At 40.8% G+C, this 26101-nt stretch overlaps 1 protein-coding gene across 2 annotated transcripts in view; it reads right to left on the reverse strand.

Annotated features, from left to right (window-relative positions):
* ERMP1 (endoplasmic reticulum metallopeptidase 1) overlaps positions 1-20925 on the reverse strand; it is a 48532-nt gene extending 27607 nt beyond the window's left edge. For both annotated transcript variants that reach the window (XM_070496066.1, XM_044756673.2), the window contains exons 1-4: positions 20521-20925; positions 18882-19183; positions 13939-14066; positions 13177-13282 (exon numbers count right to left, since the gene is read on the reverse strand). In XM_070496066.1, coding sequence (XP_070352167.1) covers positions 13177-13282; positions 13939-14066; positions 18882-19183; positions 20521-20831 — 847 coding nt within the window. In that variant the 5' untranslated portion in view covers positions 20832-20925. The remainder of the gene's footprint in view (positions 1-13176; positions 13283-13938; positions 14067-18881; positions 19184-20520) is intronic.
* Positions 20926-26101: the final 5176 nt, after the last annotated feature.

Here is a 26101-nt window from a genome sequence, read left to right on the forward strand (position 1 = left end):
AAAATATAGAAATGTGTAGAAGAGACATATGGGATATAGTGAAAAGGTCTAACATATAAGTAACGGGAGTCCCAAAAGAAGAGACAGATGGAGCAGAAGCAATGTTTAAAGAGGTGATAGCCAATAATTTTCCAAAACACAAGAAAACATCAAGCTGTGAATTTAAAAGCTCTACAAACCCTAAACAGGATAAATATAAAGAAAAAACAAACTTAGCACCAAGATCTTTGCTTCTAAATACCATTATCAACTAAAAGGACCAGGTCTCCTTAGAGAAATAGTTAATTCCAGATCCGGGGCCAGAAAGTGCTCAAAGGAACATGTCAGAGACATGTCAAAAGGACTCAGGCACCAGTTGAAGGGGCTGCCACTGGCCCAAATTGGGACACTTCATGCATCAAAATGATAATAACAGAATATATAACTCATAAAATAAAAACACACGAAACACTGAAATACATACTCAATGGAGAATAGAAAGCCTTCCTTCTAGCAGAATTCCAAACATTAACTACAGATGGAATCATGGAGCTAGAAAACTAGGATCAAAGTTTTATGAGAAATGAGAGATTTTCATAGCCTCAAAGTACCTATTACAAAGGGGAAAATAGTAACTTTACAAAGTAGAAAAACTTGACAAATACTGTCATCAAATGATCTGAAGTTAATATCATCAGTAATCAGACAGACATTATGTGCCCCCTAATGTGATGCACTGAAAAGGACACAAATGTAAAAGCAAAAAGAAAAACAAAGGTGGGGAAACACAGATTACCAAACCTTATCACGTTAAAATATTATTAAATAATAAAATTTGATTAATAATTATAATAATTACAATTATTGTATAATTAATTGTAATAGTACAATTAGATATTAATAATTAAAATTATACTATTAAGGTATTATTAAAACCATACTGAAAAAACAGGTAAAGCAACACTATAAAGGTAAGAAAGTGTCATAAAAATCAGGATAAGATTAGAAGGAAGGAGTTGTACTTGAGAAGGGGCAGCTGGAAAACTTCTGAAAGGGTGTAGCAAAAGTCTATCTTTCATGAGTGAGATTAGAGGGGTAGCCACCTTACAATAATTAAGTTTACACTTCCATATTTTTTAAAAGTGTGTTATATAATGGATTGTGATATATCTAATAAAACACGACAATTAAATGCTATGTTTGATCTTGGATTGGAACTCAGATTAAAAAATAAAATACAACTAACTATGACATTATTAGAACAATCGGAGAAATTTGAATATGCACTATTAGCTAATAGTTTTATATTAATGGAATATTTTTGGAGTGTGATAAATGTACTGTTATGAAGGAATATATCCTTGTTCTCTCTCTACTGTGACAATTATGTTGAGATTATCAACTGAGATCATTTTTCTCCTTTATTCTGATAATGTGGTGAATTACATAACTCGATCTTCAAATATTAAGCCATCTTCATTTACCATTCAGTACAGATGCATGATATAAAATCAATATACAAAAATTAGTTGGATTTCTATACACTAATAATGAACTGTCTGAACTGTCAAAAGAGAAATTAGGAAGACAATTCCATTTATAATTTCATCAAAAAGAATAAAATACCTGTGAATAAATTTAATCAGGGAGGTGAAAGATCTGTATACTGAAAACTCTAAGACACTGATGAGAGAAATTAAAGATGACACAAATAAATGGAAAGATATTCTGTGCTCATGGATTGGAAGAATTAATATTGTTAAAATGTCCATACTACCCAAAGCAATCTACAGATTCAATGCAATCCCTATCAAAATTCCAATGGCATTTTTCACAGAAATAGAAAAAAACAACCCTAAAATTTGTATGGAGCCACAAAAGACCCTGAATAGCCAAAGCTATCTTGAGAACGAAGAACAAAGCTGGAAGCATCACGTTTCCTGATTTTGAACTATACTACAAAGCTATAATAATCAAAACAGCATGGTATTGGCATAAAAACAGACACATAGATCAAAGGAACAGAACAGAGAGCCCAGAAATAAACCCATACAATACACGGACAGCTAATTTTTGACAAAGAAGCCAAGAATATACACTGGGGAAAGGACAGTCTCTTCAATAAATGGTGCCAGGAAAACTGGACAGCCACACACAAAAGAATGAAACTGGACCACTATCTAACACCATACACAAAAATTAACTTAAAATGGATTAAAGATCTGAACATAAGGCCTGAAACCATAAAACTCTTAGAAGAAAACATAGGTGGTAAGCTCCTTGGCACAGGTCTTGACAACGATTTTTTGGATTTGACACCACAAGCAAAGGCCATAAAAGCAAAAACAAATAAATGGGAATACATCAAACTAAAAAGCATTTCCACAGCAAAGGAAACAATCAACAAAATCAAAAGACAACCTACTGAACAGGACAAAATATTTGCCAATCATATATCTGATAAAGGGTTAATATCCAAAATATATAAAGAACTCATACAGCTCAACAGCATAAAAACAAACAACCCAATTAAAAAATAGGCAGAGGATCTGAATAGACATTTTTCCAGAGAGGACATACAGATGGCCAACAGGTACATGAAAAGATGCTGAATGTCATTAATCACCAGGGGAAATGCAAATCAAAACCACAACGAGATTGTCATCTCACATGTGTCAGAATGGCTATTACAAAAAAAAAGAAAAAAGAAGTAAGTGTCGGCAACGATGTGGAGAAAAGAGAACCCTTGTGCACAGTTGGTGGGAATGTAAACTGGTGCAGCCACTATGGAAAACAGTACGGAGGTTCCTCAAAAAATTAAAAATAGAACTACCCTATAATCCAGCTATCCCACTGCTGGGTATTTATCCGAAGGAAACAAAAACACTGAACTCGAAAAGATACCTCACCCCCTTGTTCACTGCAGCATTAGTAACAACAGCCAAGACATGGGAGCAAGCTAAGTATCCATCAATGAAAGAATGGATAAAGAAAATGTGGTACGTATACAGAATGGGGTATTATTCAGCCATAAAAAAGAAGGGAATCTTGCCATTGGTGACAGCATCAGATGGACCTTAAGGGCATTATGCTAAGTGAAATAAGTCAGACAGTGAAAGACAAATTCTGTATGGTCTCACCTATATATGAAATCTAAAAAACTAAACTAAACTCAAACTCACAGATAGAGAGAACAGATTAGTGGTTGCCAGAGGTGGGGGATATGGGGTGGGTGAAATGGGTGAAGATAGACAAAAGGTACAAACTTCCAGTCATAAAATAAATAAGTCCTGGGGAGTACAGCATGGTGACTATGGTTAATAATACTGTATTACATATTTGAAAATTGCTAAGAAAATAGATCCTAAAAGTTCTCATTACAAGAAAAAAGTTGTATCTAAGTATGGTGACAGAAGTTAACTAGACTTACTGTGGTCATGATTTTGCAATACAGCCATGCGTCACTTAATGATAGAGACATACTCTGAGAAACGCATCATTAGGCGATTTCATCATTACGTGAACATCACGGAGTGTACTCACACAAACCTAGATAGCCTACTACACACCTACGCTATATGGTATAGGCTTTTGCTCCTAGGCTACAAACCTGTACAGCATGTTACTGTGCTGAAAACTACAGGCAATCATAACACAATGCTATTTGTGTTTCTAAACACAGAAAAGGTACAGTAAAACTATGATATAAAAGATGAAAAAGGGTACATTTGTATAGGGCACTTACATGAATGGAGCTTTAAGGACTGGAAGTTGCTGTTGGTGAGTCAGTGAGTGAGTGGGGAGTGAATGTGAAGGCCCAGGACATGACTGTGCACTCCTGCAGACTTTACGAACACTGCACACTTATGCTGCACTAAATTTATTAAAAAATTATTTTTTTCTTCAGGAATAAATTAACCTTAGCTTACTGTAACTTTTTCACTTTATAAACTTTTTTTAAACTTTTTGACTCCTTTTGTAATAATTTAGCTTAAAATACAAACACATTGTAGTGCTATACAAAAATATTTTTTCTTTGTACTCTTATTGTTTAAGCTTTTTTCTATTAAAAAAATATTTATTTTTCTTAAACCTTTTTATTAAAAACTAAGACACAAACACACACATTAGCCTAGGCCCAGACAGGGTCAGGATCATCAATATCACTGTCTTCCACCTCCACATCTTGTCCCACTGGAAGGTCGTCAGGGGCAATAACATACATGGCGCTGTCATCTCTTACGATAACAATGCCTTCTTCTGGAACACCTCCTAAAGGACCTGCCTGAGGCTCTTCTTCAGGAGGTGTCAATCTTTTCAGAAATATGTCCATGGTGGTTTGCTTGGTTTACTTTTTTCATCATAGATTTGCTTGTAAGCAGATAATGCACCATGAACATTCCTCTCTATTAACGAAAACCTTTCAGTGTTGGGGTCCACGTTGTCAAACTTTTTAAGGAACTTGCTGAGGCCTGCAAAGGCTTCTGCTAAACCCTTCACTGTGAATTTTCTCGAACGTTGTTCTTTTTCTTCTCCTGCAGTTTCCTTTTCTCTTGCCTCTTCTTGAGCTATGCATTCCTGTTCCAGTTTCAACAATTCCTCATTAGCCAATTTCTCAGGAACCACCTCGAGGAGCTCCTCAATGTCATCCTCATCCACACCCAGGTTAAAGTTGTTTGCCATCTCAACCACAGCCTTCCTGATTTTTGCAACCTCCTCATCCTTGGAAAATCCCTTGAAGTCATGGACAAACCTCTTGAGTGTCTTCTTCCAGGCGCTATTCATAAATTCCTTGGTGACATCACCCCAGGTGCAAGCAAGGTTCTTGATGCAGTTATAGGTGTCATAATCCTTCCAGAAGTGCATCAGTGTCTTCCTCAGCTGCAGCAATAACCTGGGCAAAGGTCCTCCTCAGGTAGTAGGCCTTAACATCTACTATAACTCCTTGGTCCACCGGTTGGACTAAAGTGGCAGCGTTTGGAAGGAGAAACACTGCTTCAATATAAGCCTTGAAACCTGGCACTGACTTCGCCTCCTTATGGATGAAAGTCCTTTCAGGCATCTGTTTCCAGAATAGAGAAGCTTCACTCATACTGAATATTTGCTCTGGCAAGTAATTTTCCTCCACAATCAGCTTATCTAGAGTTTACAAAGATTCTTCAGCTACCTTCACATCAACACTCACAGACTCACCACTCACTTTCATGCTATGTAATGATTAACGATTCTTGAATCACTTAAATACCAAGAACTAGCAGTAAATTCAACATCGTAGTTGGGTCCAGTCTTCTCTTTCAACAATGCAAACTTTTTGCTTTGGCCATGATCATCATACTCCTAAGAGGGATATGCTTCTGTGTCTAGTCTTCAATCCAGGTCATCAGAAGTTTCTTCATGTCTGATATAGGCCCTTCTCGATTTTTGTTAGTCTCATTACCCTCAATGAAGCAGATCCTTTAACAGCTTCCATCACTTTGTTCTTGTTCTTTAAGATCGTAGCTATGGTAGAATGGGACATGCCTAACTGGCAAGCAATAACCATCACTGATTTTCCACCTTCATAGTCCTAATCACTTCTAATTTCATTTCCAGGTCAATCACTTGATGTGGTCTCTTAACATTAGCAGTGGATCTGGTATGCTCAGGGGCCATGATGAACAAGAACATAAGATTAAATCAAGCACAAGAGAAAATGAAATAATCAAGAGACGTGGTAAGCATAAGATGTATGAGGCTGCTGCCGGTGTTAACACAGCACATTGTTTTACAGTACACTTTTTTTGGTAAGTAAAAAGACTGTACTCTAAAATAGCAATAAAAAGTATAGTAAATACACAAACCAGTGACACAGCTGTTTATTATCATTATCAAGTACTATGTACTATACATAACTATATGTGCTACACTTTTATACAACTGGCAGTGCAAAAGGTTTGTTTACAGCAGCATCACCACAAAGCCTTGAGTAATGCGCTGCACTATGACATTAGCACATCACTAGGTGACAGGAATTTTTCAGCTCCACTTCAATCTTATGGGACCGTCGTGTACACAGTCCATCACTGACCAAAATGTTACACAGTGCATGAGTGTAGATACAAATATTATATCATTATATGGTATACCTGAAACTTAAAAAAAAATCTTGTATTCCTGGAATAAGCTCAATTTGGTGGAAGGCATTATCTTTTTTTACGTATATACAGACATATATACATACACACACACACACATTGCCGGATTCAGTTTGCAAATATCTTATTTAGGATTTTTGCGTCTAAGTATGGCACTTATCTACCAAAAGTATCCACTACAGCTAAACATATGCACACCTTATAACTCAGTAATTCCACTCAGAAATGTGTATACACACGTGTACCAAAAGACATTTACAAAAATGTTCATAAGAGCATCATTCATAATAGCCAAAACCTAGAAACAATCTAACACCCCCAGTAGAACGGATATCCTTGTCAATGGAATATTATTCAGCAATGAAAAAGAATGAACTACTACCAAACACAACATAGATTAGTCTTACAGACATAATGTTGAGTGAACAAAAGCCATACACATAGGAAAACATAGTGCATGAGTCAATTTATAGAAAGTTCAAATACAAACAAAATTAAATCCATCAAGACGTAAGTCAAAATAGTGGTAACGTTTTGAGGGAGGAATGACTGGGGAGGGCCACAAAGGAGGCTTCTGGAGTGCCAGCAATAATCTCAATCTTGCTCTGAGTTCTGGTTATATGGTTATATTCAGTTTGTAAAAATTCCTTAGGCTGAACACTCAGAGCTGTGTGCTTTTCTTACATTATAATAAAGATGAAACAAAGACACCTAAAGATAAAATTCATTTTATGATAAAGTTCATTTTATGCATTGCACCATAAAAAATACTTGAGAAAAATATAAGACCCATTAGCAGGAAACAGATTTACAGTTTTAAATTATCTACTACCTGGCCTTTAACCCCACATAGATCCCACTGCCGCATGCTGGTACTCCAGCCCTACTCCAGCCTCTCACTGATGGTCCATTGAGGTGTAGAGGTCATCCACAGGTCAACTTTTGGTGTAAAAAGGCAGACTAGGAAGATTGGGATGAGGAAGGCAGATCAGTTCCAGAGTAAGATACTCTCCATGATTTAAATAAGGCAAAAAGAGCCCTTTGACAAGAAATTACACACTTAAGGATTTCACTCAGTGAGTATTAACCCTAAGAGGTAGGTACTAATGCTACCCCATTTTTACAGATGAGGAACTGAAGTGTGGAGCAGTTACGTGACTTGTCCAAGGCTGAGACACAGGGTGTGCTATGGCTGAGATGTGAACTTGGGTCATCTGAGTACAGCCTGTGCTCTTAATCACAACCCTATCCTGCCTCCCCCAGAAAGCTCTTAATTATCTCGTAGAGAAAGGTGGCGGGCAGATACAGAAATATTTTCACTTTACATTCTTTCTCCTGCCATCATGTAAATCCTATGATGCTTCCCATTTCTTGTGCATTCATTTCTTCTTAAAGAATGAGCCCCATCTTCCTTAATGCAATGGATATGGGCATGTGTGATGTTGAGGGGAGGCAGATCTCAGCGTCAAGAATGAAAAGTCAAAGTTCCCTGGAAGTCCAGTAAAAGAAGACCCAACTTAGTCAAACAGCATCATTCCCACTGCTCTACTTCATTCTAACTTCAGGTAGTGGCATCAACACCCAGAAGAAACAAAAAAAACAAAAAAAAAAAAAAGGAGGAACTGGGGCTGGCCCCGTGGCCGAGTGGTTAAGTTCATGCACTCCGCTTTGGGGGCCCAGGGTTTCCATGGTTTAGATCCTGGATGCGGACATGGCACCGCTCAGTAGGCCATGCTGAGGTGGCGTCCCACATAGCACAACCAGAAGGACCCACAAATGGAATATACAACTATGTACTGGGGGGGGCTCTGGGAAGAAGCAGGAAAAAAAAAAAGGAACTAATAAAGGAGACTGACAGCAGTCAATATTGTTATGGAAGCCAAGTAAGATGAGGTCTGACAACTGACCACTGAATTTAGCAATGTGACTTTTACAAGAGCGAATTTAAAGTTAACTACAACTGGTTCAAGAACAGAAGCAAAGGAATTCCACTCTCTCAAGGAACTTTGCAATAGATGGGAATAGAGAAATGAGCAGTAGTTGGAAGGTAACGGGGAGTCAAATGTATGTTTAAGAAGAGAGAAAAAGCACAGGGAGGGAAAAATTAATGACAGAAGAAAGAAAAAAAATGTTTAAGTCACCAGTCTCCTATGTGTGGACCTGGAAGGCGTTTTCCATTTTTCACTCTTATAAAAGAGCCAAGAAGATGATGCAGTACTTAGACCTATGTGTTTATGTGCAACTATTTCTGTAGGATAAATTCCTACAAGTGGACCTGCTGGAGAGAAGGGTCTGCACATTTTTTAAAGTGGTACATATAGCCAAACAGCCCCAAATTGCATCAGTCTACACTTCCATCAATGGAGTATGAAAATGCCGGTTGCTCCATAGTCATCAGCATTGGGCATTATCATTCCACTTACTTTTTGCAAATCTAATATAAAAAATTCTTACTGTTATTTGAATTTACATTTCTTCTAAAATAAAACTTAACTGTTTAGTTTGGCAGTTTCTTAAGAAGTTAAACATGAATTTACCACATGACCCAGGAATTCCATTCCGAGGTATCCACCCAAAAGAAATGAAAATATATGTGCACACAAACACTTACGCACAAATGTTCATAGCAGCATTATTCATAATAGTCTCAAAGTGGAAACAATCCAAATGTCTATCAACTGATGAATGGATCAACAAAATGCAGTATATCCACATAATGGAATATAATTCAGGCATAAAAAAGAATGAAGCACTGATACATGCTACAATATAGATGAGCCTCAAAAAACATACACAGTGAAAGAAGCCAGACTGGTAATGAGCATGGAAATCCCTAAAATTGATTATAAGGATGACTGCACAACTCTGTGAACATATGTAAAAACCACTGAATTTTACCTTTAAATGAGTGCATTGTAGGGTATGTGGATTATATCTCAATAACACTGTAATTTTTAAAAGAAGAATGCAGTCTCAAGCCGGTTATAAAACAGCAGTTAGAGTATGATCCCATTTTTGTAAGAAAAAAATATATATATACCTACACACACATATATAAAATATATTAATGTATACATATAGAAAAAATTCCAGAAGGGTAGAGACTAAATTATAACACTAGTTTGTTCTGGGTGGTAGGATTACAGGGTCATGGATATTTTTCACAAGAGGGAAAAAAGGATTCTCTGACCCCTTTGCTTATGGGCTTTCTTCTACTCAAGGTTGGTAGTAGCTGAATTTTTCACAAGATATATTACCAATTTAATCTGTTTAAATTTTAAAATAATAGTAACACCTTCAAAATTATTAAATCAAGCCTTCTTGACTTACAATATGAATCACTAGTCTGTTAAATCAAGTCATTCTTTCATGCATTCTGGCCTTTTAAAAATTAGGTAGCAATGATTATCCTAGTCACTAAAAACTCCCCAAGGAATGTCTCTCTCTGAAGTGACAATGGAGCACTACAGAGTACAAACTGTTTTAACGGAAAAGTTTCCAGGACAGGACAAGTGCTACTCGCACAGGAAAGAAAGGGCCTGTTGAAGTAGCCGAGGACAGAGCAATCTAGCGTACACTCTCACGCCGAACCCCAAATCCAGGAGGCCTTTCTCCTTTCAGTCAAACGTGGAAGCAACACTAATTAGCTTTCTGAACGCCATCCCCACAAGAACACTAGTCATCTGTGGGCAGCGGCATCTGGAAGTGACAGAGGTACTGGGACAGGTTCTGGAAGGTCAGAAAGTGCCCAGAAAGCTGTCGGGTATAGTTTAGCCCCAAGAAGCTACCAAAACCTAGAGGGAAAACATTGTATAAAACTTATAAAAAGGAGGAAACATTCTCTCCAAATCTTTTGTAGGATGCCACTCCAGAAAAAATTAATTTTGCAATGTGGGGATTTTATTTAGAATGAGTAAAACATTTAAATTATATCTATGTATATTGCTAACTAGTAACAAGTCTGTTTTTGCGTTATTATTAAAAGCAATCATATGCAATGCAAAAATTTAAAGACTACTACAAACTATAAAGAGTATAAGTAAAGCAGTAATGACAAGGTCTGGCTTTAAATTCATGAAGCAATGGAGAGTTCAAACTGGTTTTTCACATTTTGCCCCTTCCTCCACTCCAGTCACACCCACCACAGCTCCACCAGCCAATATGTACCATCTGGCAGTAACTGTTATTATACGGTTTGTTTACTCCCAAATAATGTAATTATATCTAAAAATGTATGCAACTGTACAATTTTTATGTAAAATGATCTACATTTAGTAAAAAGAGCACAGACTATAAGCTAGTCAGGCCTAGTGAAAGTGACTGCTCAATAAATGTAAATAGAGGAATTGACTTGGACAAGACCTCACTAACCCTAGGTAAATGTGTTTTAACCTCTCTGGACTAAATATATGTAAAATATATTAACATATATGCATGGAATATGTATGCATTCATATACATCCACAGAAAAAATTCAGGAAAGTTACAAACTAAACCTTAAGACTGGCTTTTCTCTGGCTCGGAGGAGTACAGGGGTAGGGTGCTGTCATAATAAATTAAAAGCATGGATATGAAGGCATTTAACATACGCTCCTGCCCATGTGGAGCCCTGACATTTTCACCAGAGCAAAGAAAGACAGTCTCTTCTTTGCTAACAGAATTTTCTCTCACTATTTTTTGATGTAGTGGTTGTTATACTAAGTGTTCCTCGTATCATGACTGAATCCAAGAATTAGAGGGAAAAGGCTAATAGTGTAGCATCTACTTACTCCTATAGATATTAGATACCAGGTGCTCGTTAGTTAGACAAGAGTAAGCAGAAAGATTTGAGAGTTGAAAAGAAAGTAGAACCTCACTTCTGACCTTATGACCTTGAGATTCTCAAGGGTTAGCTGAAGTAAAATATATTTGCATTTTGAAGGGTAAGGTTTAAAATAAGTTGGATGGAAAATATTAAAATGTGGTATTGTTTAGGTTATAAAGACATACTTAGCACTCAGGCTATCTTCATAACAAACAATACAACATCTGTAAAGAGTACTAAAAACCAAGTGCCGTATCATCTTACTAACTTCTCCCAGCCCATCTCAGGCCCCAAACACACTCAGAAAACTTGCAGCAAAGGCTACCTCTCTGGCTAAAATGCATTACCCAAATTTCTAACAGAGTGGGGAAATGGCATGGAACTCCCAACGTCAGATTTTAGTATACCCTGACTGAACAAATCTGAGCTTTGAATTCTAAGAAAGGTGACAACTGATACTTATCAACTTAATCTTGTTATCCTTAGATCAAAAATATTTCTCTGGCTGATTAAATATTGCTGGATTATTACAACATTCAAATTAATTCAATGATAAAGTCCTTTAACTTCAAGGAGATTTTCTCATTTTAATTCATGAAATTTTTGTCATTTATTTATATCATAATCACCCATAATGGATAAAAGAAAGTTCACCACCTATATGATAATCTGCTTAGTGGTTAAGAACAACAGCTCTGCACCTGGACTGCCTAGGTTCAAATCTCACTGTGCTATTTACCAACTGTGAAACCTTAGGCAAGTTACAATTTCTCTTGCCTCAGTTTTCTCATGTGTAAAATAAAGGTAATGACAGTACTTATCCCTCTTATCACATAACTTCTCACATTGTTCTGAGGATTAAGTGACTCAATATAGTATATAAAAATGTTTGAACAACACCCAGCACATAATAAGTGCTATACAAGCGTTAGGTGCTGCAAAGGGCTCCTGGACCAGCAGGGTAGCTGACAATTCAACTCAATTCTGACCTTATCTACCCAAAATCAGAATCAGATTCCACCAATAAAGGACTCAGTCCCACAAGACCACCCTCCACTTTAGACGCCAATCATTAAGTCGTGGTTGTTACCTATATACTTCTGACTGATGGGCTACAAATCAGAGGTGCCCACAACCCCCTCCTTGGGTTCAATTAATTTGCTAGAACGGCTCATAGAACTCAGAGAAACATTTTACTTACTAGATCACTAGTTTATTAGAAAAGGATATAACTCAGGAACAGCCAGATGGAAGAAACATAGTACAAGTATGTAGGAAGGGACACAGAGCTTCCATGACCTCTCTGGGCATGCCACGCTCCCAGCACTTCCATGTGCTCACCAATCCCCATCTCCAAAATAGAGGCAATGAGTTGTCCTTTGGGGTTACGGGGGCTTCATTACGCAGTCATGATTGACAAAGTCATTGGCCACTGGCAACTGATTCAACCTTAAGCGCCCCCCTCCATGGAAATCAGGAGGTGGGACTGAAGGTTCCAATCCTCTGATCGCCTGGCTAGTTCTCCTGGCAACCAGCCCCCACTCTTGGGTGGGATCCAAAAGTCACCTTCATTAACATAAACAAGACACCTATATCACTCTCAACACTTAAGAAATCCCATGGGTTTTAGGAGCCGTGAGCCAGAAACTGGATGAAGACCAAATACATAGTTCTTATAATAAATCATAATATCACAGGTGCTATTAATATTATTTTGTTAAAAGTTTTTACAGAGCCAGGGCCAGCCCACTTCAGCAGCCCAGGTTCTTTTCCCTGGGCGTGGACCTACACTACTCTGTTGGCAGCCATGCTCTGCTGGCAACCTACGTACTAAAATATAGAGGAAGACTGGCACGGATATTAGCTCAGGGCAAATCTTCCTCAGGAAAAAAAGAAATTTTTTACAGGGCCAGTTCTGGTGGCCTAGTGGTTAAGTTCAGCACGCTTCTCTTCAGCAGCCCAGATTCAGTTCCCAGGCGTGGACCTACACCACTCATCTGTCAATGGCCATGCTGTGGCAGCAGCTTACATACAAAAAGAGGAAGACTGGCAACAGATGTTAGCTCAGGGCAAATTTTCCTTGGAAAAAAAAAAATTTTTTTACAAAGACAAACTAAAACTATCTCATGCTCTAAAAAGAATGTTCATTTCATTAGAGAGATTACTTACGTTCAAAAAATTTCCACTTTTATAAAAACAAGAATTGCATTAAAATATACAATGCAATTACATTAAAATATAAAATACAGCCTCAAATACCTGTTTGGAACACAAGTTCTTTTCCTCCTACACCTGCTGCCTCCAAGTTAATGAATGCACGAATCAAGCTAGCCCAGGGGTGCTGAGTGATGAAACCATGACTGGCCTGAATAGGAAGGAAACAGAACAAGCAGAGGTTAAATAATCTTAAATTACTAGTCTTTATTTTGCTTACTTTAAAGACAGAACATCTACGTTGATGAGGGGAAGAACAGGAAAATAACCATTTTTTCAAAGGCAGTATCTAACAGACATCTATCTGGCTCTCTCTCTACGCATGACGGCTGTGTGCAGTTTGCTGAGCGGAAAGTCGTCATCACAGGAGGCAGCCGGAGTTCCATGAGTGATGCCAACAACGTCCTTAGTAAGCGTGAGGCTGTGCAAAAGAAAGCGCAAAAGAATAGGGGAGAAGGGATGATCTGCCTGGGTGGGTGCCTGCCTCACACTGTGTGCCTGCCTCAAAACATCTCCGAAACTCCGCTGTCAAAGAAACCCTGAGGTGAATAATTATGCCATCGCAGAATCCTTGTAGGAATCAAACACTGACAAGATGATCTGTTCTAAGCTGAGTTTTCAAATACTGAACATGTGTGCATAACTGACTATGGAATTTTTAAACTACTGCCAGGTACAATGTTTCTTTTGCACGTCATTTTATAATACCACTTAAATGAATAACCAAAAGGCATAAGTGTTAACTATTATCATTATTACTCTCATTATTATTAGTCAAGCTTAGTACTTAAAACAGTAAAATCTCACTTGCAAGACATTTTCCTCAGCACCATTAAAGAGAAAAATGACAGCATGATGTAAGGCTTCTGAAGACGTTGACAAGACGCGAAGGACTTCCAGCATCACTGAACAGCTAACTGCATCATCACTGGCACCTTTAAATCAGAAAAAGAGATTTGCTTCTCAGACTTTAAAACCTTCACAGTAGGAACCATCATGGCTAGGAATGGGGTGTTCTCATCACAGAAGCTGCAGAAGCACAGCTCACTCTGTCATCTGGGGATGAGTAGATCTACCAGCAGTAAACTCCATGAGGGCAGGGATCTTTATCTGGTTTGCTTGCTGACTTACTCTCAATGTCAAGAACTGTACATAGCCAAAAGTAGATGCTCACTTAATATTTTTTGAATAACCAACCAGATGGGACCTAAATTTGACACTGAAAACTGGCATTTTCATCAACCCAAGGTAACTTGTTTCATTCTTTATCCTTATTCCACATCCTCTGTAACCTTCTCATTTCTCGTGTTCACAGCTTCCTATATCATCTCCCACTGCCACCCTCTCCTTTCCTGCTTGTTTTCCCGCCAAAATCATAAAAGCTGCAGATCACTCCACATTGATAGGAGGGTCAGTTTGGAAAGCGTAGCTTTTTTTTTTTTTTTTTTTTTGCTGAGGAAGATTCGCCCTGAGCTAACATCTGTGCAGTCTTCCTCTATTTTATATGTGGGTCACTGCCACAGAATGGCCGCCAACGAGTGGTGTAGATCCATGCCTGGGAACTGAACCCAGGCTGCTCAAGTAGAGTGTGCTGAACTTAACCACTAGGCCATGGGGGCCAGGCCCTGGTGTAGCAATTTTTAAGCTTTCTCCAAGGGGATCATGTGATCAAAAGTACAAAGAAGAACCAAATCTAGTAAGATACAGGGAAGGAGACTAATGACCTAAGTATTATCCCTGGTCCTAGCACTGATAAAGCAGAGGACCTCATCAATCACTTAACTTCTTCTTGATTCAGAAACTTTACATATTAATTTAAAACTGATTATAAAGATGACTTTTAGTTTCTTGATTTTGTTAAAGCACTTAAGAGCAGTTAAAGGAACTCATTGAATATTTGATGATATTAAGGAATTACTGTTAAGTTTTTTAGGTGAGGTACTTCATGGTGTTATGGGCATGCCAAAAAAGAGTCCTTAGGGTTGGCCCGGTGGCTCAGCAGTTAAGTTCGCACATCCTGCTTCAGCGGCCCAGGGCTTGCTGGTTTGGATCCTGGGTGCAGACCTCTGTATTGCTTGTCAAGCCATGCTGTGGCAGGCGTCCCACATATAAAAAAGTAGAGGAAGATGGGCATAGATGTTAGCTCAGGGCCAGTCTTCCTCAGGGGGAGAAAAAAAAACCAGGAGGCTTGGTGGCAGATGTTAGCTCAGGGCTAATCTTCCTCAAAAAAAAAAAAGCAAGAGTCCTCATCTTTCAGGGATATAGACTGAAATACTTATGAAGAAACTGATACAGCTGAGATCTGCTTCAAATAATCAAGGGTTGCCTGGATGGGGTAAAGAAACAAGATCAGACTGTTGAAGCTGGGTGATAGGTAAACTCAGGTTCATTAAACATTCTATTTTTGTACATATTTGAAATTTTCCATAATAAAAATTTTAAAGAGTCATCAAAGTAAGCAGGCACAGCAATAACACAAGCAATTGCATTTCTGGTTTTACACAGTGGGAGGCAGGGTGCTACAGAGTTTAACGTGGGTTTCTGAAGAAAGACTTGGAAGTAAGTTCTAGCTCTGTCATTCACCCAATTTCCTGGTCTAGAAAGCAGGCTAATAATATCTACCTCACAGGTGTATTGTGAGGATTATAAGATAAAGTGGTCCACATTCAATTTTAGTTTTTCCTTCTTCTCTTTGCAAACTTAAGGAAGGCTCTGCAGCCAGCTAAGATGCTTGTCTTGGCATTAGTAAATTCCAGACTCCATCCCTACCCAAGAAGTAACTACTTATTAGCTATAATTGTCTCGGTTGTGAGTACAGGATTGTAATTTAATCAATAATTATCTAATTACTATCAAGTAGGAAGTATTTGTAGCTATCAGTAAAAAGTGCCACCTTTCAGGAACCAAATGAAATTAATGGTTTTTAACTTTCAGACTGTGAGTAACTTTAATATAAAAAGCAAACAATAAAATTTTTCTTTATTCAAAGAGGGAAACTGAAAGAGATATATCTAGATAGGGTTGATTAAAAAGTTAAACTGTGGGGCTGGCACCGTGGCCGAGTGGTTAAGTTCGCGCACTCCGCTGCAGGCGGCCCAGTGTTTCGTTGATTCGAATCCTGGGCGCGGACATGGCACTGCTCATCAAACCACACTGAGGCAGCGTCCCACATGCCACAACTAGAAGGACCCACAACGAAGAATATACAACTATGTACTGGGGGGCTTTGGGGAGAAAAAGGAAAAAAATTTAAAAATCTTAAAAAAAAAAAAAAAAGTTAAACTGTCAGGGCTGGCCCCGTGGCCGAGTGGTTAAGTTCGCATGCTCTGCTGCAGGTGGCCCAGTGTTTCGTTGATTCGAATCCTGGGTGCGGAGATGGCACTGCTCATCAAACCACGCTGAGGGAGCGTCCCACATGCCACAACTAGAAGGACCCACAACGAAGAATATACAACTATGTACCGGGGGGCTTTGGGGAGAAAAAGGAAAAAAATAAAATCTTTAAAAAAAAATAGTTAAACTGTCCATTTATCTTCCTTTATTTTAATGGTTCTGGTGTCTGAGAACAGAACTAGAGAAGGGTCATATATCACTAAGAAAGTGAAGGTAAATTAGAGGACAGTATCTATAAAGGCTGGGTGGTTAACCAACCATCCCTTTCCATTTAGAATTAACCCTGAAATTGAAACCACCCGTAAAATAACTCAATGTCTCTTCTACCAACAACCTGGAACCACACAGCAAACCCAAAATATTTAAAGCCTTTCTGTGGGTAATATTACTCCTAATTGGTATCAGTCCCTGAGTTCCAGATACAATGCCAAGAAGAACTTTTAAAAAATACCCATGTTTCAATTAGTTCATCCACTAAAAGGATTTAGGTGATAGTCTATTTTATGAGTCTGTTTTTAAACTATTTTTAACAATTTATTATTGACAGAAATGTCCTTGAGATTGTTGGTACAGGTATTCTTATAAAATTTTAGGGGCCAGCCTGGTGGTGCAGCAGTTAAGTTCGCACGTTCCACTTCAGCGGCCCGGGGTTTGGGGCTCGGATGTCGCCATGGCGCCACTTGGCAAGCCATGCTGTGGTAGGTGTCCCACATATAAAGTGGAGGAAGATGGGCACGGAAGTTAGCTCAGGGCCAGTCTTCCTCAGCAAAAAGAGGAGGATTGGCAGCAGATGTTAGCTCAGGGCTAATTGTCCTCAAAAAAAATAAATAAATTTTAGTTAAAAATGGGTTCCAAAAACCCACAAAAATGTCATCCTTTCATTATTGGATTCCATATATGTGGTGTGTAACATCTGGCACTATGTTTCTGATATTTGTATACACATCTTTCTTATATAATGTTCTTAAATAACCGTGGTATTAATTTGCTCCTTCCTAGAATTTAAGCATAATAATAGTGGGCATAGGGTGACACTTATTTTATAACTGCTTTGAAATAGGCATAAAAGATCTCTGGTTTCCCCAGCACACACAAAGGTATTTCTGACTTTATAAAACAGATGTGTGAATACCGATTTTTGAAAAAGCATTTTACATTCTGAATGCAACTGGCAAGCTTTCTTATTAAAGATCTCCTAGTATGAATCATTTTACCAAGCAAATAAATTTTATTTTATATTTGGCATAACTCAAGATGTTCATATTGGGCCTGCTATAAATTCAAGCAATGTGGAAATACTAATACTACATAACAATTAATAGCAAAAAAAAAAAAAGGATTTTTTGTGCCAGGTATTATTTTAGTAATTTACTTGTATATAATCCTCATTTAATCCTCTATGCAATGCCAATAGCAAAGTACTATTATTATCTCCATTTTACAGATGAGAAACTGAGGAAAGAAGAGGGTAAGCAGTTTACCAAAGGAGTCATTAACCACACTCTATTACTCTCCACCCTTTCAAATGCAGCTGAAAGAACTGACTGGCCAGGAAACCCAGCACATGGTCCCACCTCTGTCTCTGATCAGTGGTGATCAACTAAGTTGATTCCTGTGTCAAATGAGGAGGTTGAACCAGATGCCATCTTAAGTCTCGTCTACCTCTAAAATGCTATGATTCCATTGTAAAATGCTACTATTTTCTATTTTTCCCTACTTACAATCTAACTACTGAAGACAACTTTCTGATGAGTCTTATTTTTTAAAATGGAAGTTCAATTTAGGGGATTCTCATTCATTCAACAAATATTCACTGTGTCACGCACTGTCCTACACATCAAGAGTTCTATTTTGTCAAAGTATTTTCAGAGCAAAATTTATGGATTAATGAGGTACCTTAACAGTCCGGCATCCCCAGGAGACCAAAATTCTCACTTCACAGGTTGAAAGAAACTGCTAGGAGAGATGTCCTCCAAACCCTGTGTCCCCTGAAGGCAGGGACTGTTCCTTTATCCTGTATCCCCAAAGCCTAGTACAACACCTAGCTGAGTAAACACTTGAAGCGGCAGAACCTAACTGTAGGACTCATGGACATCTCCTGGTAACACTGATAAAACTACTTCAGTGTCACTGGGCTGCTGGTACTCACGTTTACAAAATAAATAAACAAAGCATTGAGAAAACAGTGAGGTGTTAGATCTTAAACTAAATGATACTATTCTAATTATCCCGCCTTCCATCACAATGAAAAAAGGGCTGTCTGTGAAAACAGTGCCCCACAGGTGCCTAAGCAGCTCGGAGTTAATAAGCTTTCTGGGCTGTGACAACTTCAAAATGACTAAAAAATAGGTACCTACCTGGTGAGTTTGCCACTGAGTCAAAATGACAGTTAGCCAGGACCGCATGCTGGGCTCCATCTCTGGGTTCCAGCTTTACTACAACATTGGTGATATTGTCATAGTAGCTTGTAAAACCACCCAAGAAGTCAATGCTAAAGGAGCCTGTGGGCCGCTGTACATCTACTGAAATCTTGTGAAGGCTGCTGCTTTGAACTTCAATCAGTTTAATCTGTTCCAGGAGGTAATGCACCGTCAGAATTTCATTTTCTGGACTTCCTGTAGTCCTGGGGCCAATGGCTGTTATGTGTTCAAGATAATCCCTGGAAGTGACCAAAAGAATGATGTCCAGGCATGCTAGACTTAACGCTTAGCACAGAGGAACTTTCCTCCACACTCCCCCTCCCCACCAAAAACAAGTTCTTGGACTTCTCACATAAAAAAGGCTGCCTTTTATTATTTCAGGCACCCTGTGAAAATCACTTGTCAAGTTCCATCATTTTACTTTGCCTCCCCCATGGCTTCATCCCTTCAGAGTTTTCTCCACCCCCTCTATTCCCAAATTCTCCCAATCCCCATATCCAATCGTTACAAAGACTAGGGATTCCATTCAAAACGTGTAACTGCTGAAGGCCACACAGGACAGGATACAACTCCATTGTGCCACACTGGGGAGGGTTACTGATCCAGGGTTACTGACTCTAAGTAGCAGAAACCAATGAAGAAGGCCAATTAAGTCAAGAGGTCCGACAAGCAAAGAAAAACTTTTGATTGTGAGGAATGGACTTAGCCCTCCTGGTGTGCACACAAGGCCTTGTAACTTCAATTCAGGCCCAAACCAACTCTACCCCTAAAACAAACAACATTTTTTGTCTTTTCACTGCATTCCAAGAGAGGAAAAAAAGGTGGGAGGAGGGGGGTTCTAGAAAGTTCTTAGGAAAATAAACTTCCTGCACTTTGTACTCAAAAGTTTTTAAAACACAATGGCTACTGAAAACTCTTCTAGCTTAACGATTTTATGAGCTTTGACACACTTACATTACCATACCTTTGACTTAATCATCTTCCCTAGTACAGTCTTTTTTTTTTCTTAAAAAAAAAAGTCAAACCTTACACACCAGGGGCCCAAGGACAAGCTCCAGGAACCAGAGCACTTCTGAAATTGTAAAATTTTGAACATGCGGTCTTGCAGGCAGTCTCCATAACTCCCAGGTTTCAGGATTGTGTCCCCCAAAAGTTAGATCACTGCAATATCCCCTTCGACATCTCCCCCAAAAGCGCATTTATAAAATGGTCTAGGGACACAAATGTCACTCTCCTTCATTTCATTTGGAAAGCAGGACTAGTAAAAAGTGGAAGTTGCTCAAGAAGATGGGGGACGACTAACAACCAAACATCTGTAAAGTGGGGCAGAAAAGCAGGCGCAATTCCCCTGTCTACCCCTATGTGCACCACGAGCTTGACAAGGGCGCACGCAAGCCCCGAGTCAGGTAAACTGGGACTCCAGAAGAGGGACCCTCAAGGCCACCCCACCACAGGTGCAGCCGGGCGGAGGCGGCGAGCCCGGCCGGTCCCGCGGGGCGGGCGCACGCAGGTGTGGTGCCCGGGCCCCGGCAGGGGCCGCAAAGGGACGTTCGGCGTTGGAGGGAGCAGCCGGTACCTGGCTTGGCCCGCGTCGAACTCCCCGCGGTGCCCAGGGGCCCCGCGCAGCACGAGCTGCTGCAGCGAGAGCTGGACGAGCGTCCGCAGCGCGAGCAGGTAGAGCGCCAGCCCCAGCGCGGCGGGCGCCTCAGACAGCGCGCTGCCCGCCCCGCTCCGCTTCCGCGTCCTTGCGCCGCCACCGCACGAGTCCGCCAGGGAATCCTGCGCCGGGGCCTCCCTCTCCGGTTGCGGCGTGGCCCCCGGGCCGTCCCGGCGCTCCCCTCCGACGCGGTGCCGCCTCACGGCCGCCGACTCCGAACCCCACTCCATAGCCACGAGCCTCCGCCGCCAGCACAACTACCCCAGCCCGCTACAGCCCCGGGAGTAGCCGCGGCGGCAGCAGCGCCTCCTAGTGAGCGGACGGAAACTGCAGAGGGCCAAACTTGTTCTGATTGGCCCGTCCCGCCGCGCTGCGACCCAGCCTCCAGGCAGATGGCTGGCGGGCACCGCTGCAGGACCGGCCCTGGCTGAGCGTAATGGATGTGCCATCTCCTGCAGGGCTTCCTTGCCTGGCGTGGGACAGAGATTTCCAAATGGAAAGATACCAAGAAACCCGAGAAAGATGAGGTACTGCTTTTAAAAGAATGCGCGTGGTGCACCACGCAGATGAAGGCCACGGCCCAGCTTTCATAAGGAGCGTTAGAACAGGCTCTGGAAAAAGTAGGCTCCTGGCTCTTAAAATTAGAAATAGGATGGCGCAGAGGAGGCCCAGCCTCATGCGTCCACACACGTCATCTAATCACAGATCTTCATAACCGTGTGGGGTCCCTGGCAGTACCACTGTCTCCATTTAAAAGATGAAGAAAAATAATAGCAATTATTTATTGAACACCTGCCATGAACCAAGCACTGTGCTAAGTGCTTTAATACATTATCTCATTTGATTCTCCTAAGAACCCTGAAAAGGAAATATTTTTATTCCCACTTAATAGCTGATACAGGTAACAGATGAAGAACTTAAATCTAGTTCAGCCGGCTCCCAAAACAGCATTCTGTTCCACTACCGAATATGGCACCTGGAAAGGAAGGTTTAGAAAAGCTATTCCTCCCTCCGTGTCCCCCTGGGTGGTAGGAGGCAGAGCCTTGGTTTTGGTAGGTCCTCACAGTCATCTCGTCTTCTTGCCTGCCGATGCGGCGAGCCTCTCTGCTTCAGAGTTCTGTGCTCCAGCACGCAGTTGCTGTGGCAGCATGATCATTAACCTGGAGACCCACTTGGACGGTGTCCTGCCCTACAGGTCTGCTCCTGCCTACTGCTCAGGCCCACTTGACACCAGGTTGCTCATTATTGCCAGCTCTCCACTCACACTGGCCTCTTTCAAAGTCCTTTCTGCTCACCATCTTTCCTTCTACAAGAAGTTCTTACACGCTCTTTGAGTTGCCTGGCATGTCCTTCCTTCCCCGCACTGCCTAGTTAACCCCTACTTATTCTTCACATCTCTCATCTTAAGTGGTACTTCCTCAAGCAAGAATCTCCTAATCTAATGAAGCCAGTTTCCCCTATTTGTAGGATCTCATAGCACCATGTATGCATGTAATTACTTAATATCTTCCTCATGGGACTGTAAACTCCTTGAAGGCAAGAATCATGTCTGGTTTTGCTCACCATTTTATTCCCACCTCTTAACACAACAAAGCATGCCGTGTACTGTGTAGAAAATAAATCTTTCTGATTGAGTGAATAAATGAAAACACAATTTTATGGCAGCAGCGTAATTTTAGCTCGATGAGATCCTTTTTGGTCTGTAAGGTCCATAAGACCAAAGACAATGTCTTATTTATTCATCACCATGTCCCCAGTATTTAGCTCTGTGCCTCGCCCATGGTCATCACTCAGTGCATGTTTACTGAATGAACAGATGAGTGTATATTGTCTTTATAAGAACCAGCTGTCCTGCTATTCTCTTTCCAAAACCTCTGGTGCTTCCACCATCTTCAGAAGATAAGATCTTAGAAACGACTCCTTCCACGGCAGCATAATAAGATGTGGAGGTCTCTAATGCCTAGGCGAAGGGCACAAATGTTCCCTGGTCTTTTCAGTTTTACATCTCTTATGCTGTCACTTGCTGGCCTGGGTACATGTCAGAAAACCCAAGGATGAGATGCACCTCTCAGGAGCTGTGTTACTGGTTAAATCATTTGAGCTTTTTCTGAATGAATAATGTATGTTAAGCATCTGTGACAATATTTTGTGGGAGGCAGTGTACGATAACAGAAAAAAAGCCTGGCTGTTAAAGTCAGATAGATCTGAGTTCCTGAATTGTGTACCTTCGACACGCATGGCCTTACAAGTTCCAGTCCCAGAGTCTGTGTCCTTAATCTGTGATAATGGAGATAATGCCTGGCTTAAAGAGCTTCAATGAGGATTAATCAGCTAAGGCATGTGAAAGATCTTCACACATAAATCTCATTAAATACTATTTTCCAGAACTTTCCTTCATATACAATCCTTTGAAGATTGGATTAAAAGCCATTTTCCTGTCATGTTAATCAGAGAGCCCCAGGTGGCAAAAGCTGAATTGTTATAGTGGGGTTCTTAGAAGGGAGTTTTCCTCTAGATTTGTGCAAACTGTGGTATTCACATTTAAGTATTTTTAAGCTACTGGTTTTTGGATATCTACTCTGTCAGATACTGATCCAGGTGGGGAAACATAGAGAAGAACAAATCAATATTTCTGCCTTCACAGAGCTTATTACATTCTAGTGGGGAGACAATAAACAAGAGTGTCGGGGGGGGGTGGGGGGAGGTGAATAAAATGTCAGATAAAGTGCTATGAAGAAAAATAGAAAGGGCCAGCCTGGTGGTGCAGCGGTTAAGTTCACACATTCTGGTTCCGTGGCCCAGGGTTCACCAGTTTGGATCCCTGGTGTGGACCTAGACAGCGGCTTATCAAAACATGCTGTGGCAAGCATCCCACATAAAATAGAGGAAGATGGGCACAGATGTTAGTTCAGGGCCAGTCTTCCTCAGCAAAAAGAAGATTGGAGGCAGATGTTAGCTCAGGGCTGATCTTCCTCAAAAACAAACAAACAAAAGCAAACAAAAAAAGAAAAATAGAGCAGGGAATTGATGGAGGCTGCTGTTTTAAGTATGGTGATTGGGACAACCTCTCTGAGGAGAGGAGAATTCAGGTGATGTGGATCAAGTGAGGAATGGGGCCATGAAAGCTTGAGGAAAGAATGTTCTAGGCAGAGGGAAATTAACTGGGATGTTCAGAAGTGACATGTGGCTAAAACAGGCTGAGCAAGGAGGGCAGTGATAGAGGGAAGGTCGGAGAAGTAGGCAGGGGCTGGTGCAAGGAGGGCCTCCCAGGTCACAGCAAGAACTCTGGGGTGGTTTTGGGCAGTGAAAGGTCAGGCTCTAAGTTATGTTTTTTGAGGTCGCTCAGAGTCTCAGTGTTGGGCAGAGCATCATGATGACTACACCTAGATCGTAGAGGCTAATAAAAGACTTTGCTAATGTCTGGCCTTTGAAGTGTTTGAGGCCATTGACCTGTAGTTTTATTTGTGTGGGAAGTAGACCACAGCGAATTGAAACACCTACTCTAGTTCCCACACATCAAATTGCTGATGAGGATGGAACAGGCTGTGAAAGGCTTCAGCTGCCCCATCTGGTGAGCTGTTGATCAGTGGGCTTGACTCAATTCATCTGGCTTGGCAGACAGTTATGTTTTTCTTGTGTGCCCCTTTATGACAAAGTGAGAGCTAGACTGACCAACAGGCTTAGAGATGCCCCAAGTCCCTTTTGTTTTGCCATCTTCCCACTACTTCCTAGTGACCTGGCCAAGGTGAGTGGAAGGACATGTAAGCTGTCAGGATTCAGGTGAATTGCCAGTCTCTGTCTTCCACAGAGGTCATCCCACAGCCTATGTGCCTCTTTCTTTTTTTTTTTTTTTAGGAAGATTAGCCCTGAGCTAACTACTGCCAATCCCCCTCTTTTTGCTGAGGAAGACTGGCCCTGAGCTAAAATCCATGCCCATCTTCCTCTACTTTATACGCGGGATGCCTACCACAGCATGGCTTTTACCAAGTGGTGCCATGTCCACACCCGGGATCTGAACCAGCGAACCCCGGGCCGCCGAGAAGTGGAACATATGAACTTAACTGCTGCGCCACCGGGCCGGCCCCTATGTGCCTCTTTCTTTGGAGAGGAGCTACTAGGGCACCGGTGAAAGTTCCCTGGGACGGAGGCTGGCAGAATGACGCCTTTTACCTGATGTTACAGTGACATTAAAATCCCGGGAGGCGTCAAGCCAAGGGATGAGAAAAGAAGCCAAACCAGCCCCAAAAGACAGAAGCAGATGTCCAAAGCTGACAGGCAGAACAAGTCAAAGATTGAGCAACCAAGAACAAAGATTACAAATGCAAAAGGGATCTTGTGTAAATGTTGTAGACAGGTACTGTTGTCTACAGCTGGGCTTTATGTGCTCACTGAGGTGGCATGAGGGTGGGCCAGCTTTGTTTAAAGGGCCAGGGATGGAGCTCATGTCCTGGGTTTTTTGGGGGGTGAGGAGGGAAGTGTTGGACCCCCTCAGGCTTAAGCAGAGGCCTCAGGGTGCTGGTGGACAATTGTCTTCCTAACTACAGAGCTCTGCAATGGAACATTTGGGAGCTGGTGACAACGGTCAGCTACAGGAAGCACCTCCAATAAGCCAGGCAGCCTGACAGCTGACAGTGCTGAGCTGTCCTTGGAGCCCAGGGAGAGAACGATGGTGCCCCACTTTTCCATCCCCTTCAAACTCCAAGTTGGTCCCTCCTGCTCCCTAGTTCTCTATAGCTGGTAACCACCTAAGAGGTAGAAAACCAGTCCCGCTACATTATTAGCTGAAACCACCATGTCAGACTACCTTTTTCCATGGCCAACTGGAAACGACGTTCTTTGATTTTTGGAAGAACCTGTATCTGGCTGAAAACGCCTTTTTGCAAACTAATGGGCCTGGGGCTGGCCCCGTGGCCGAGTGGTTAAGTTCGCGTGCTCCACTGCAGGTGGCCCAGTGTTTCATTGGTTCAAATCCTGGGTGCGGACGTGGCACTGCTCATCAAACCACGCTGAGGCAGCGTCCCACATGCCACAACTAGAAGGACCCACAACAAAGAATATACAACTATGTACCGGGGGGCTTTGGGGGAAAAAAGGAAAAAAATAAAATCTTAAAAAAAAAAAGGACATTCTATAGAACACTATGTATTAAAAAAAAAAAAAGAAACTAATGGGGCTGAGAAAATTGCCTCTTTGGGGTGAAAAAGTCAAATTGGAACTTCACACCATATTACACACCAAAAAAAAAAATTAAGTAGAATTCAGAATTAAACATCAACACGGCTTTTTAACTGATAAAAAATAAGGTAAACGTAATTAAATTATAACAATTAAGACTCAAAAGGGACAAGGACTCTTCAGTCAAAAAGAAATAGAACAAATCATAAAGGGAAAAATCACATGTTGACTACACAAAATGGAAAACTTCTATATGTCAGAAACAATCACCAAAAAAATGAAAAGTCAAATGACAAGCTTGGAACATTATTTTCAACAAATTTTA

The sequence above is a fragment of the Equus asinus genome, chromosome 23 (genome assembly GCF_041296235.1).
Source record: "Equus asinus isolate D_3611 breed Donkey chromosome 23, EquAss-T2T_v2, whole genome shotgun sequence".
NCBI lineage: Eukaryota > Metazoa > Chordata > Mammalia > Perissodactyla > Equidae > Equus > Equus asinus.